The sequence below is a fragment of the Aquarana catesbeiana genome, linkage group LG05 (genome assembly GCF_042186555.1).
Source record: "Aquarana catesbeiana isolate 2022-GZ linkage group LG05, ASM4218655v1, whole genome shotgun sequence".
Classification (NCBI taxonomy): Eukaryota; Metazoa; Chordata; class Amphibia; order Anura; family Ranidae; genus Aquarana; species Aquarana catesbeiana.
The window spans coordinates 301,456,446-301,473,266 of record NC_133328.1 but is presented as its reverse complement, the minus strand read 5'-3'; the positions used below and the strand labels follow the sequence as shown (position 1 = coordinate 301,473,266).

General features: G+C 40.3%; 1 protein-coding gene across 1 annotated transcript in view; it reads right to left on the bottom strand.

Annotated features, from left to right (window-relative positions):
* Positions 1-1,834: 1,834 nt before the first annotated feature.
* Positions 1,835-16,821, bottom strand: part of LOC141144792 (uncharacterized) — a 64,994-nt gene continuing 50,007 nt past the window's right edge. Inside the window, exons 12-14 of the mRNA XM_073630821.1 lie at positions 14,321-14,447; positions 8,239-8,424; positions 1,835-1,996 (exon numbers count right to left, since the gene is read on the bottom strand). Of these exons, the coding sequence (XP_073486922.1) occupies positions 1,968-1,996; positions 8,239-8,424; positions 14,321-14,447 (342 nt within the window). The 3' untranslated portion in view covers positions 1,835-1,967. The remainder of the gene's footprint in view (positions 1,997-8,238; positions 8,425-14,320; positions 14,448-16,821) is intronic.

The window sequence follows — 16,821 nt, the reverse complement described above, 5'->3', positions numbered from 1 at the left end:
AGAAGATGTAAAAATAATCTACAGCCTCCACAAAAATGTGAGTGTCCTCTTGCCTTTTGCAAATAGAATTGCACTAGGCAGTTCAAATTGTTACACCTGAAGATAATCAGGGAGTGGAGATCCAGAAGAGTGTTACAGCCTGGTGTTAATACCTGCCAATTCTAGAAGACGCAATGCCTTAGAATATTGTATAGCCTGTGTATGTCCGTTGTAACCATTTCTGAGTTCGGCCTAAATTACCTTTGCAGCCTAAAGCATCACTGTACTTGTGGCATCACTTGAGATATATGATAAATTCTAATTATTCTAACTTTCTTTTCTGTGTAAATAAATGTAATGGTTTATCTTTTTGCCCTGTTATTGTTCGTTTTTATTCTTATATAGACAAAGGTTTAATCACCTATATTTGTATCGTTAATCGTTTAAGTGAGCTATAAACATTTCCGAAACAATACCTAGTGGCAGAGAAGAATACTTTAATCAAACAGGTTGCATTTTGCTAGTCTATGATGAAGAACATTTAGAGTGCTCAAGTGGTGCCTACAATTTGCCCCTAATCCATCATTGCTAAGTGTGGATCTCCCCCTGTGGGGTAATCAAAAAATGGAGGTGGACTGAGGGGGTTCAGCATATCTGGTCTGAATAAATCGCAAAAACCCAATAGCTATGTTTCTGAAGTATCAGAAAACTGATACAGATCGCAAACAATCAACTTGCTTCATTGGTAGAAATGGCGGCCGGAAGTGCGCAGTCAGGAGTCTTAGGAGCACTACGTCACTAGCCAGAAAGGAACTTGTGGCAGCGAGTAGGAAGACAAGAACACTTATTTGAAATAGGTAAACATTATAATAACATTATAAGGCAGAGTAAGCTACAACATTATCTGTCAGGGTAAAAACACTTAAAAAGTAGATTACCCCATAACTACTTCCCATAACCTGTGTCCTCAAAATCGCTTGTGTGCTTAGCACTGTGAAATGTCTTGTACGATAAAAGGAAATAATCCAATAAGTTATGTGTAGCCAGGAACTGGTGTGTAGCCAGGAAAACCCTATCTTCCCATATCCACTTTGCTGTTCCCATCCAGGGTACAGGTTTCCCTATCACGGAATACCCCCCAAAGTGTTTTCAGGGTCCATGTGCTATAGGAATGGACCATGGTCATGGTCTTGTATAGCACCCTGTGGCTAACTTACTTGTTGCACCACATATCAAGGTGAGCACCAAATGCAGGATCCAGTGCCCAAAGTGAACATTACAGGCCAGCCCCCCTTTTACTGACTTATATCTGCAGTCACTTGACATTTTGAATCTTTTTTCCTCTTCCATGCACAGGAAATGGGCTCCTTCTTTGAAACTCCAGATCACAACCTGTCTGAAAATGATCTTACAAGATATTTGTACTCAATAAAAGAAACAAATGATGTAGAATGGCATATTTTGTTGTTATCAAACCTTTTCAATACAGTGCTTTTGATGCAAAATTCAGAAGAGCTGATTTGGACAGTGTAAGAAACTGGAAATCATCTTTTCACCTAACTTTTGTCCATAAACCAATTAGTAGGAATAATGCTATTTGGACCTCTGCCAACTGGCTACCAATCAACAGTAAGACATCAGAGTGTTCAGAGCTACTTGGAATTTGTAGGCATGATGCAGAGCTGGCCTTGGAAACTCATATTTCTCCATCACATAAAACTGACATGAAACATTTTCAGTATGTTGTACAATCTTAATCAAATGCAGCATATTTTTTTTATTTCATGTAATTACCATTTGAAATGTTTTATATTTGTAGAATTCAAGTGAAAAAGTAGGTAAGCACAAATCATTTAAAATGTAGTTTAATCTAAAGTATTAAAGTGATAGGAACAACTCATAGTCTAAGAACTCTAAGTAAGAAGCACATCATATCTTCATTGGATTGCAGATTGCATTGCCTTCAGCATAGAATTTAGAAGAAATTTTTAGTGTTGAAAGTCTTCGTTTTTCTTAACTAAAACAAAAGAAAAGAAAATATGATTCTATAACAAAATGTAAGTAGTAAGTTTGAAACTGCATACTTAGGCCTCGTGCTCACTGGGCCCAGCTCTTCTAAACATCTTTCTCCTGGCAGGAGAAAAGCAGTGTCAGAAATGTGTTTAGGCACCTCAAGCACTTGGCCGTTTTATTGAATAGAATATTACTTCACTCTGGCCATTGAAATAAATTAATACTCAACCCTTTACATGTTTAGACATGCTTACGCATGTTTAGGATTGAAATCAAAAGGAAGGAAACATACTCAAAACAAACGCCCTCTCTAAACGCGTCAGTCATTCAGAAGGTCCTCCGGCGTACTGGACATGGTCCTGGAGAACCTGGTTGCTCTGTGTCCATTGTGGACTCTGATATGCTGTTATTATCCACTTTTTTGTTTCTTTCCTTTTGATTTCAAGAAATATCGTTCTTTTAAAGTGTTTCCATTGGGTGTCCCCTGACCCTTGGAGGGCAGCAAGACCTGTGCATTTACTGGGAGCCACAGGAATTCTAGGCTATTTCCACTGCCATTGCACCACTGTTGAGCACAGGAGATTTTGTTTGACTGTGCATGTTTAGGACTGTCAGGGGTTTCTTCCTGAATGCGCTGGCTCTGGGGTTTTTTTCTGCCTCTAAACACCTGTAAATGCCTATGTGTGCATGGACACATAGGTTATCATGGAGGACCATTTAGACGCAAAAAAAACAGTAACCCCCTTAAAAGTGGCTTTTTGACACCCAGTACAATTGACCCAGGACAATCAAGGAAGATAGCTGAACGGCCGCACTACGAATATACATCTTTATTGTGGCAAAAACAGTGTTTAAAAATCCAAAACTGTCACATCATGACTGAAGTTGGTACAGAAAAAAAGCTAATGCGTTTCACATCATGGTAGATGCTTAGTCATAGCTGGTGACCATAGTCTGACTAGAAATATAAATAGTGATGTTTAACCAATTAAGGAAGCAAACACTCCCCAAAACCCCTACCATATATAATCAAACTAGAATGAAACCTGGTATGCAAGAGAGGACAGCACGAAAAAACAGGAAAACACAGAGTATCAAACTCTGAATGTATGGCATAATAAATTGATCAAGTCAATTAAGCTGTTTCTCTGTAATAACATGTTGTCCTCTAGCAAATATCTTTATTATACAATGTTCTATTACAAACACTATATACAACGTTAATACACTGAACAATGCATTTGAGTATATCTGCAAAGCTTTGTGCAATCAAAATATCACAGACAACAGCAAAAAATGACCATCATTGTAAATCTCTAATAACCGAAATTGATATTTGTAAAAATAAATTTTTGTAAAAATTCATATTATGAAAATTACTGTATTAAACATATTTCATTTACAGTTAATATGGAATAATAATAGAATGATGTATATTATTATAAAGTCATGCGATCGTTCTCCCATTTGTCATGTCTGTGGTAGAAGGACCCTATGGTGTGCTAATAAAAAAGAAAAAGTAATAATGATAATGAAAAAATAAAGAAGAATACTGATAAAGAGAAGAAGAATAGGAAACAGATTAATATCAAACAAATATACAAATGAATATACAGGCGATGCTTAGAGCCATAAAAATATGCAATAATGTGTATGCAATATACACGAAATGTACATAGATGTCCTGCCCCAGATTCACATATGTGATGTGCATAGACAACAGTGGTGTGGAAAACCACAACTATCCATGCACATCAATACAATATTGCATCACATATAATCAAGCGTATGAATATAGGACCAATACCAATCCAATCCATTTCAATGAAAAACTATTCATAGAAATAAGAAACATTCCAATCAAAATTTAAGCCTACTGGTTTTCTTGTGTGTAAAGTGAATATCCAGGAAACTTCTTTTACACAAAATGCCAAATTTGTCATCACTCTAGTAGGCATATTTATTTTCTCCATGCCTTGAATAACAAGGCTGGATGTATTTTTATTATGGTATTGAACCCAATGCCTAGCCATGTTGGTGGAGTGGTCCTTTTCTTTATCATGTAGGTGATCATATAGACCAGTGATGGCTAACCTTGGCACCCCAGATGTTTTGGAACTACATTTCCCATGATGCTCATGCACTCTGCAGTGTAGTTGAGCATCATGGGAAATGTAGTTCCAAAACATCTGGGGTACCAAGGATCACCATCAATCCCTCAAACGCCGGGTTGTCCTTCCTACATACTGAACCTGGCATGTGGTGCATGTAATAACATACACCATATAGCGTGTACTGCAATTGATAAAATATCCAATCCCAAAGGATTTGCCTGTGGACAACAAAGTGACACGGTCACCCCTTTTATCAAAGGAACAATATAAGCAACTGCTCACGCCACATTTAAAAGTACCCTTGAACTGTAACCAGTGCGTGGGTGATCACTCGCTTGTGTACAGGCTAGGTGACAACCATCTGCCTAAAGTGGGTGCCCTTCTTGGAACCACCTGTATCCCATTGGATGAGATCTGAGCATAAATGGGGTCATTGGTCAGGACTGGAAGATATTTCTTAATAACTTTTTTTATTTTTTCAAACTCAATAATATAGGGGGTTGAAAATACAGGAGTTCTCGAGAACTGAGAAGTTTTATGCATACAGCGTTTATTACCCGAGGATTTCTTGTTCATTAACATATCTCATGGCCGTTTTCTCAGCAGTATCCTAAGCCCTATTGATGACAGAACTGGGATAACCTCTTTCCTTAAATCCCAAGGTCATAAAAATGCCCTCCCTTCTAAAATCAGATTCCTTACTGCATATACGTTTTAGTCTACAGAATTGACCAACTGGTATGCTCCTAATTGTATGACCCGGATGTTTCGAGTCAACCCTTAGGAGAGTGTTCCCTGCACAGGGTTTTCTATATAGACTGGACGCTATTCGATCCCCATCAGCAAAACATCAAAGAATTCAATCGATGAGAAATCACTGTGTCCCATGAACCGGAGATTAAGCCGATTGTCATTCATGAAATCCAGCCATGTCTCCAAAATAAAATGTTGCCCAGAGGCAATAAACATCAAGTCGTCTATGTAACAACAATATAGCACAGTGTCTGCTCAGCGGGGACTATCAGCTCCAAAAATGCGGGACCTTTCCCACAATCCCATGTACAAATTGGCAAGGCATGGCAAGAACTTAGCTTCCATAGAGGCCCTGCACATCTGGAGATAGAAGTCCCCATCGAAAATAAAAAAATTATGAGTTAAAAGAAACTCTAAACTCATAAGAATGAATTCTTGGAGGTCAAGAGAGAATTAGCCCGACCTCTTGAGAAAAAATGATACTGCATGTAAGTCTAAAACATGTGGAATAGAGGAGTAGAGATTGGGTACATCACAGGTGATCCATCTATAGTCCTCCCTCCACACAAAATCTTTTAGCTAAGATAAAAGATGAGTGGTATCTTTGAGGAACCCCTGGCAGCTCAACAACTAAGGGTTGCAGTTGCTGATCCACCCAGTGTCTTAGACGTTCATTAAGAGACCCGATCCCAGCCACAATGGGTCTGCCTGTGAGAGGACTTTACCACTTATGCACTATGCACCTTAGGTAGGTGATGAAAAACGGGCATTTCTGGGAAATCTGGAATGAATATTTTGTTTTCTTTTTCAGAAAAAATACCCACTGAAACTGCTCTGTTCAGAAGATTTGAAAGTTTGTTTTTAAAAGATGAAGTAGGGTCAACTTTGAGTTTACGATATATATTAGTGTCAGATAGCTTCATTTTTATATGTTGTTGAATCAAGGACCACTACCGAACCTCCCTTATCTGCATTTCTAACGACAATAGTTGTATCATTATTGAGATTTCAAGGATTCCCTTTCTTCAGATGTAAGGTTATCAAGCCCTTTATTAAATGTGTGAGTATGTGCTAGGTGTGTCAGATCCCCCTCAACCAATTTCTGGAATAAATCCATATCCTTTCCCCTTGACCCTATAGGATAAAAATCCGATTTTAATTTAAATGATACTGAGCTGACTCACACAATGTAGTTAAAGTTGTGCGATATATTGTATCATCTGGTACATCAAAATAATGTTTCCTCAAAGTTAGAGCTCTTGAAAATTTGTTTACATGCAGAATGGTGCCAAATAAACCAAAATGGTTTGTAGGGCAGAAGTTCAAACCTCTGGACAAGAGTGTCTCTTCAGACAGAGATAATGATCTTTGGGATAAATTGATAACATTAATAGTTATTGCTGCACCCACTCCCGTAGCTGGTAGTGACTTCCACTTGTTTCTCTAATGCTTCCTCCTTCCCCTCCTCGTTTTCTTGTTTTTTTTTCTTTTTCTTTTTCTTGGTGCCATGGGCTTCCGAGTTTAAATGCTGAGTATCTTTGTTGCCAATAGCATCGGCAAATCTTCCAGTATCCAGTGAGGAGTCGGAAGCCGTAGCAGCGAGGGTGTCATATGCTGGTTCACTCTCCTGATCAGAGAAACTTACACGTTTTTTAACTGAGACCTTCCAGATCGACCTGGTTGAAAGAAAGTTTTTTTCCATGTACACACACACTGTTATTCTCATAATCGATTCGATCTCTGATAAGCTTCACTTTCTTAGTAGTTATGACCCCCTTCCCAATCTATCCAATCTTTTACTAAGTTGTCCATCTAATTCCAAAAAACTAACATGGTCTTTCTGTGCAGATAACTCCTTTTGAATGGTGGACATTTCACCTTGGATACGGTCCAAGTCAATCTTCTTAGACTTAACAATGATTTTCATTAATTGGAATGAACATGCTGACAATGTGTCTGTCTACTCCTTTTTTAATTCCTCATTACACAGATCAAACGTCAGGAAATTTTTGATTCTCAATCCTTGTGGGATTTGTTCAGCTGTAAGATACTCATTCAGAGTATTAACATCCCAAAAAGATCTGGTTTCTTTTCCCATCAGGCTTTCCAACTTCCAAAAGGTTAGTTTGAAAGTAAGATCCACAGTATCTCGGGATGACAATACCCCTCCTTGTATATTCGAAAGGAGAGGATTGTCTGATGGAGCCGTAAGTGTCCTGCTGTGACCAATTTCAGATTCCATGGTGACAGGTACAGATTCTGCCATAGCGGGTGTGTATAGAGTGGGGAGCAATGAATATGTCATAAGTACAAAGTACAAGAAACGGCGTGAGGGACACAATCAGCTGAGCAGCATATATGAGCAAAGTTCAGGCTATAATAAGGAGTGATGCCGCTCTAGGCATAGTATCCCAAATAAACGCCCGCCCCACTCAAACCTTCAGGTACAGACTCTGCAAAGTTTGATACTCTGTATTTTCCTGTTTTTTCGTGCTGTCCTCTCTGGCACACCAGGTTTCCATTCTAGTTTGATTATATATGGGAGGAGTTTTGGGGAGTGTTTGCTTCCTTAATTAGTTTAACATTACTATATATATTTCTAGTCAGACTATGGTCACCAGCTATGACTAAGCATCTACCATGATGTGAAACGCGTTAGCCTTTTTTCTGTACCAACTTCAGCCATGATGTGACAGTTTTGGATTTTTAAATACTGTTTTTGCCACAATAAAGATATATATTCAGAGTGTGGCCGTTCAGCTATCTTCCTTGATTGTCTACACATTTGGAGAGTCTGCACCTGAAGGCTTGAGTGGGGAGGCATTTATTTGGGATACTATGCCTAGAGCGGCATTGCTCCTGAGTGTGCATGAGGCCTTATACTTTAATTGGTTGGGCAGCCACAAAGTAATACAGTACATGCCTATACAGGCAGTCTCTGACTTTGGATGTGAGCAAAATTGTTTCTTGCTGTATTAAAATAAATCTTTACTGAGAGAAATACGGTATGTGTGCCACCATTGCTGACCATTCCTTCTAAAAGTTTTTGTTGGTTGCTTAATGTGTTCTCCAAATAAAATACTTTAAGCCACTTTACCAAAAACCATATGCAGACCAAATTTTCTGGCTTCACTGTGCCTTCAGTGGCTGCATACTTGTTATGGCTCTGAAATAGAATAAACATGTGCCATAGGATGTCAGCAATGGTAGTCCAGTATTTATCTTAGTACAAGCTTCCTTTGAACTAGGCAGTATGTTCAGTCCTTATTCACCCAGTTTCCGAAACCCCCTTTCTAGGGAGTTTTTCACCCATAATTATTCTTTACAGTCCTGATACTATACTGTTGAAAGTTACATTTATATCCACAGTTTTACATACCCCTGCCTCTACATCTTAATTTTCCAATACTGTGGTAAGCCATTTCCAGGGGGAAGTTATTGGTGTCTCCAAAATACACAGCCTTAATTGGCAGAGCTCTTTTATCACGTAGGAAGCCATCGTCTGTTCTCCAGATGTTATCATTGCTGTCACAGTTGCAGAGTTTATCAGGAAATGCACATGTACCTGGAGAATAAATATAAGTGAGTACTGAGTTAAGTAGCTGTCTTCTTCTTACCTTTGGAGCTACATGTAACCCTTATCTAAACCCGATATTGCTGTCAGCAGCCTTTCAGTAGGTTTGGCTATTTATGATAGCTAGATTGCTTCATTATAAATGATTCATAAACTTAAAGTTGAGAAAATTACTTTATATAATTTAATTCAGTTTATCATTGTTATAAAGATCCCTGTAGTGGTATTTTTCATTAAAAGCAATCATATAGACAAACCTTGATTTGAAGGTTTTTTTTTTTTTTTTTTTTTACAGTCCTCCAAGTTCATGACTCACCAATTGCATTTTTCTGTAACTAGAAACGTTTGCTATTATTTAAAATAAAGGACATATAAAGATAAAGTTTGCTGGCAGCTGGCAGCTATCCACTCTCCCTAGCGCAATAAACAGTCAAAATGAGCATTTTCAGTATGTATTATTAATGGACCAAGGTGTCTGAGGTTGATCAGAACATGAGTGAATGACCAACTGTTCTCAAAGGTCTAGAGTAGGGATGAGGTTGAGGCTCAACACTTCCATGGCTTTGAGGTGAGTCTCTTGGGGTGCAGTTCTGGCAAATTTATGTTCAGATGTGCCTAAAGTGGAACTTCCGCTCATCAGTCCCCCCCCCCCCCTCTGGTGCCACAATTGGCACCTTTCAGGGGGGAGGGGGGTGCAAGTACCTGTATAATACAGGTATTTGCAACCACTTTCGGGAATAGCTAGCTGCAGATAGCCGCAGATGCCCCCCCCCCCCCCCCCCCGTTGTGTTCTGGGAAACACACAGTTTCCCACAACACAACAGGGACCAGTGAAGATGTGCAGCGCGACTCCCGCATGCGCAGTAGGGAACCGGGCAGTGAAGCCGCAACGCTTCACTTCCTGATTCCCTGAACGAGGATGACGGCGGGGGCAGCCGGGAACCGAGCTATTGCTCGTCATCTGCTGCTGACATCGTGGGCACCCTGGACAGGTAAGTGTCCATTTATTAAAAGTCAGCAGCTGCAGTATTTGTAGCTGCTGGCTTTTAATATTTTTTTTTAAGGTGGACCTCCTCTTTAAGCAACTTGGTAACCGATCGCGGGTCACTATGAGAAGAGCAGGCGGATGACAGGTTAGTGTCCACTCTGCATATGCAAAGCGGACACAGACACAGCCCGCTCTACCCAATGGGCCCTCCGATCCAATCCGCCCAGATGGAAGGGGATAGATCCCCTTCTGTTTTTTTAGCGGATCTGATTGGAGGTATGCGGTAAGTCCATTTACATCTGCTGCTCCATAGAGATGAATGGAGGGTCCAGTTGGGTCGCACTGATCATGTGAAAGGGGCTTAAGGCTGCTTTCACACCGATGCGCTGCGGTTTACCTGTGGCTGTCCTGCAGGTAAGCTGCACTTTGCCATAGAATTCTATTATATCCTGCAGGTGTGGTGCACTTTCTGAAACTGCACCACACCCGCAGGTAAAAACATAAGTCTATGGCTCAGTGCAGGTAACCCGCAGGTGCACCACCCTGCACCTGTGGATTAGTTTGAAAGCAGCCCAGTAACCACTGCAGAACAGATATGTCCATATATACACTGTGATTGTACTAATAAACTCACCTTTAATAACAGTCTTCCATTCAGGTTTCACCAGCTGTTGTTGCCCCAGGTAGAGTGCTTTTGGCATCACTCCGCCTATCGCTGCAAGAACAGTTTTCCCACACAAAAAGTCCACACTATATCACTAACATTCACAATATCCCCCTATACCAGTGATGGCGAACCTTGGCACCCCAGATGTTTTGGAACTACATTTCCCATGATGCTCAACTACACTGCAGAGTGTATGAGCATCATGGGAAATGTAGTTCCAAAACATCTGGGGTGCCAAGGTTTGCCATCACTGCCCTATACCCATAGATAAAATAAAATTGGTATATGTCCTCCATGGCAGTGCCCAGCTTTCCATGCTTTTTGTACACTAGTTTGCCTAATAGCCCTAAAAATGGAAAGAATTTAACAAGATACAGTAGGCCCTTCATAGAACTCAGTTGTATTTTTCTGTACAGTTTGGGTTCACCGATTTGCAAACAAGTTTCACCCTTGGCTCATCGAACCTAAGCAAAACTCAAACCAAGCAGATTCGCCCATCATTAGTCTCGAGGCACCTTATTGTTGCATACCATTACTATCATGTTTGACTGTGTTCTACTACCAATTATAGGCTGGATACCACCAAATGAAAAGCATGGTGTATTTTAGGTCAGCACATATTTTAAATAATTATTGCAGCATTTACCGTTTAGTAATATTTTAATGACTTTGATATTTTAATGACTTGGATAAAATATAGGATTTTTTATAGCCTTAACTAAAACGTATCTCATGCCTCATGTATTGTATATATTCCGAACCTTACCTCTGCTATTGCTCCCCACACGTATAAATATGATTCAAACTACTCTATTAACATTTATCTGGACCAGCAAGAAACCCAGAACTAAATGCTCTATTTTTTGCACACCTACAATATTTGCTGGACTCGGAGCTCCCAATATCAGAACCCACTACAAAGGGGCTATTCTTGATCAGGCAAGACTATGGTGGTCTCCTTCTCAACAGACTACATAGAACAATTGTCCATCTCAAGCCAACCCAAGGACTATCTTGCAGCCCTTTTTACTGGACTTCAACCCACACGTTCTTTTGGACTCTATTAATGCAACTACCAAAACCTGGGCTGCACAACTGCAAACCACTAAAGGTATACCCACCTCAATACTGCATTATCTTCCCATTACTGCAATTGTCTCTCTAGCACCAGACCTCCATCTTCACCTGTGGACTAGGCTTGGTATCACTAAACTTAATGACTTATTTGATAGCAATACTTTGCACCCCTTCCAACATCTTTGTCACTCACGTGGTATACCTAACAAAACCTTCTACACGTACCTGCGTATAAGATCTGCTCTTTCCCACATTACATTGGTCTGATAATCCTTTAGTTCTAAACCTGGTTAAATTTTACGACACTCCCATTCCTCTATCTAAGGGCATCTCCTTTATTTATAGGTTGTTGTCACAGCCAATACCACACCTCAAATTGCCATCAATGTTATCCTGGAAGCAGGGCCGGCCCTACCATAGGTCCCCGTGGGTTCATTGGACCCAGGCAGCACTTTGAGAGGGGCAGCAAATTGAACCACGGCCGCCTCTCCTTCTCTTCTTTTTACCCAGCAAATTGATAACCAAGATTTTTTTTCCAGCAGTTTTGTGTGTCATGAAGACAACTGCCCCTTGGGCCGCTCCGCCTGCCCCTATATTACCATAGCCCCACTATACTACCCTAGCCCCCCTATACTACCCTAGCCTGTCTATATATTATCCTAGCCTGTCCATATACTACCCTAGCCTGTCTATATACTACCCTAGCCTGCTGCTTTACTGCCTTAGCCTGTCCATATACTACCAAAGCCTATCCATATACTACCCTACCCTGTCTATATACTACCCTAGCCTGTCTATATTCTGCCCTAGCCTGTCCATATACAACCCTAGCCTGTATATATACTACCCTAGCCTGCCCCTATACTACCCTTGCCTGTCTATATACTGCCCTAGCCTGCCCCTTGGAATTGAACATGATGTTATGTCATGTAATTTTGCATATAGACAAGGTGCTGTTGCATGTAAATCTGACTGCCTGATAAATGTAATTTTAGTTTTATTAACATGATATAAAAAAGTAGATGTGGGGGCCTTTTGGTGGGTGTGATTTTTTTTTTTGGAAAGGTGGGTGGGGGTGGAACAGCATTTCATTCTTGGACTCAGGCAGCACAATGGCTTGGGCCAGCCCTAAGTCTGGAAGCATACATTACATTTATCTTTTGCACTTGCACATTGGTATCAGGCACTTTGGATCCCCCTGAAAGTCTCCCACTGTATTATCCATTGGGAATATGATCAAAAAATACACCACAAATGGTATTTTACTCCAACAAAACTTGCGGCCATACAACCCTCTTCCTCCCCGCATTATTGGAGAAATTGTGGTCAACCTGGATCACTTTAACGCGTCTGGTGGTATTGCCCCTACCTCATTTAATTCTGGTCTTACACTGCCAGGTTTACCTCTTCAGTAATTCAGGTTCCATTTTTTCCCACGCCTCAAACAATCCTCCTGGGCCTGGAAATGTATAAGTGGCCTCCTAAGCCTAGGTTCACACTGCTGCGGGATTAAAATCGTGCGAGTTCAGCTGAACTCACACGATTTCATACACACATGTCAGTTCGACTTTGGGGGCAATTTCAGAGACATCTGTGCAGGTTCCTACACAGGTGTCTATTGAAATCGCAGCCGAAGTCGCCAAAAGTAGTACAGAAACTACTTTTGAGAATTGGTGCGGCGCTGCAAAGCCGGCGTCACACCGATTCGGTCGGTGTTATTGCCAGCAGTAGCCGCCGATTTGGCATGCGACTTGTCAAATCGCATGCCAAATCACATCAATGTGAACCTGGGCTAAATCCCATACTTTTATTACTCACACTCTTATAGCAGCCCTCCCAGCTCTTGCTTGAAAATGGAAGTGTCCGTGGCCTTCCACTAGTGATGAGACCATTTCTATCCCTAACAAACACTTCCATATGGAATACATGTTTGCTAAGGCTCACTCTATGTTGCCAAAATTTCACTCCAATTGGGATTCCTGGATTACAAATCGCAGAAGCATTACTCTGATCTAAACTTTAACCTAAACTTAAAAGCTGATTAAACTCCACCTTAGTACCTTACAAGCTTTCACTATAAGCCACTCTCGCCACAGGCCCACTCAAATTTTTTCAATTACCTTAATTAGCTTTACTATACATGTATGATATTAAATGTTTTTGCCATAGCTACCATAAATAACTGTGGATTACACCATTTCTCTCTTTCTCTCATTATTGTTACTCTGGTTATTTTATCTCGTCTGATTATCCCGCAATTGATTGCCTTTATACTGCCTATATATATTCTCTAACAACATACTGACATTATTGCTATCACACTGTATACCTTGTTGTTATTCTTCTTGTTTTTTTCTGAATATTTTAATAAACACTCAAATTTAAATGTGTGTATATATATATATATATATACACACCCATACACATTTAAATTTGAGTGTAATATATTATATATATATATATATATATATATATATATATATATATATATATATATATATATATATTTTTTTTTTTTTTTTTTTGGCAGAAAGAAGTCCAACCAAAAAAAACAAATGGAATGATTGTATTATAATACTGTTTGTGCCAGAGTTTATTTTCTGTCTTTGCTAAAATCGCCAATTTCAGAGCTGCTATAGCAACCAGCTCACTCCGCTTGGGAGAGCTACCAAATATCACCATGAGGCCATGTCAATGACATCACTGGAAGAAAGTGTGTATGTAGTAACAACCAACTCTGCCTGAAGGACATACAGAGGCAGATGATGATAGTGTTACCAAATACAGATTCTTGAGCATAAAGTTGAACCTACAGAATTTTTAGCAAGTTGTGAAATTATGTTCAACCATCAGCAATTTATTTCACATGTGATAGCTTTTCCTTTTTGAAGTTTACCAGTTTACTATTATAAATTGCTAACATATGTTTTATGTCAGCCAAATGTATTGTTTTATATTACTTTTGGTTTCAGTAATGTTCCTTAATATTATCTGGCTGTCCCCCAGAACGTTTGCTTTGGATGCCCATGGAAATAAGTACCTATAAAAATATCTCTGCATTTTTTTGAATAGCTCTTGTAACTAAGCTCATTTGCTTAAATCGTATATACCATGTAAATGCATTCTTATCAAATATCAGTTACTACATATTTTACCAGTTTTTCCACATGCACAACCCCTGATTGAAGGATCAGCACCACCCCAGTAATCCATCTTCTCTCCATCCCAGGAATCCCACCAGCCCCATCCAGACTGAATGAAGCGCACATGGCGGCAGTCAAGCTGGAATAGAAAAAATATACATTAACAGCCATTAAAAAATGAACAGTAAACAAGACAAACAAACGCACAATCATTCTTTAAAGAAAGACTTAAAATGTTTGTTGCCAAATATATTTGAATATTTCTAATGTTTGGAGTTCTATATACTAATCTTTTCTGTCTCCTTTGTAATAACCTAAATTAAATCCTCATTTTCTAAATACGCATTTTTTAAAGATATGTTTATTGAATTTATAATAAAACAATACACAAAGAAACAAACCAATACAAGATTGAGTAGTCTCTCACATATCTAAATGCACAACAATAGGAATATTGCAGGTATTACAATGGGTTCCGTGGATCACATCAAACAACAGGACAGTAAACTAAGCAAATAGTATACAGTTGTTCAATAACCTGGATTTAGAGAGGCAAGAATAAGTGGACTTGAAACACACTAGTCCAAGTTGCTGTCAAACAGTCGTGATTTATTCCTAAGTTCAAGCTTATATAGTGGGAGGCTAGCAATAATCAATTTCAACCAGGTATCAGTGGTTTCCATGCCAGTAGGCTAGTCTTACTGGTCTTAAAATAAAGGATATGTAATAAGCGTTTTGCGTATTTGGAGGTAGATAGGTCACAAAAAATACCAAGTAGACCGTTTTTGGGGTGCAATATGTTATGGAGACCCAATACTGAGGGGGCGAAAGAGAAATATACATGTAGCGCTTACCCCCAAAGGAGCGGCTGATTTTATTTGGGTCTTTGCCGTCACCCCCTTACTTGTATTTCCACCAGACACGGGACTTAGAGTCTATATTAGGCCTTACACCCACCAATGTATGCACCAGTCATTTAGTTATATTTCCGATGCTTTATTGCAAAACTTTTGAAGAAGTAACAGTAAAGAGGTAGAAAGGGAGTTGCAGGAGGGTTCAGATACCCTATGCAGATCACTGAGGAATTTGAGATCCTGAAGAAAAACACACCTTCAGTCACCAGATCTTTGCCCACCCGGATAGGCCTCTCTCACTGACCTAGCAGCCGGAATGGCGCACGGACAAAAAGTCTCTGCCACAGACTTGAAAAGAACAAAATGGTTGCACGATCCTCTGCCACAGGATTTAGTATTAGTTGAGCAACAAACACAGTACCAGAACCTTTAAGCCGACCCGGCAGTACTGTGCTGTAGGTTGGTTAAGTATAGGTACGTCCTCCAAGTAAGTTACCAGGCCCTCCCAAGAGACCAGCCTTCATCCTGGCTCTCTCCAGCAAGGGTCCTCCCCTGGATCTCCTCAGCTTGGCTCGGCTTCTTCCTAACAGGCAAGACAGCTTAAGGACCACCTCTGCGGTAGTAGGCCCCAGACAGGCTTCTGGGCCTACTCGTAGTCACGTAGCCTCAGGCCAGCGTGGCCCAGAGGCTGGAGAAAAGTCCCCACATACCTTAGGCCAGGAGGGCCAGGAGGTAAGAGAGAAACAAAAATGGTGTCTGCCCTTTAAGTACCCTCTCCCAGAATGCACAGCGGTGGACCACCCCCACTGGGTTACTTCTGAGAAAGAAGATCACTCAATACACTTCAGCCTGTTGTGCTTCCAACACTGGCCTGTGGTGACAACTTCACCTACAGACAACAGTGTGGAACTGCACGCAACACAGCCAATGCTGGAACAGAAGCTAATTTAGCCACAGATTAAATCTGAACTATATACAGAACAGATAACCCCCTAAATTTACATACAAGCTCCTGATCAACAGGAGCAGGGCGCTACATACAATTAATACAGGGAGCTTCCATAACACTGTGTGTGCAAAGAATTTGGGGTTTTCAGAAAAGACAGCCCAGCATTACCTTTTGTGGACATATCTGCAATTGATACTCAATACATGTAGAGAGGAGTATGGTCTGAGACTAACGCTGAATCCCAGTTATGTTGACAAAATGTTTTACTGCCAATTCTATTGATTGTTTCTGTTTTAAGCTCAATAAAGAAGCAGTATTTCAAGAGTCCCATGAGAATAACCCAAAAGTGTTGCATATAGGCGGATTTGGTTATATCAAGAAAGAGTCAATATTTGGGACCGAAGAAGTAACTTTCTATCAAGTACAGCCTATACACTTGGGGAGAATGTGTAACTAGCAACCAGGTCAAGGCTGGAGCAAGTGGTGGCCTGGAGACATTAGTCCTGGAGGTGGAGAGGTTAAAGAAGGTACCTGATGCACTCACTAGGTAGAAAAGGCTACCACAATCTTGTAAGCTAGTCCTGCACTCTTTCCTGGTTCAGGACTAGCTTACTAGCTTAGGTAGCAGGCCTGAGACCATCCAGGAAAGCAGGCCTTACTTGTGTGTCAAAGTGTTTTGGCTCCTTATCTTGCTTAAGTGGAAGTGTCCT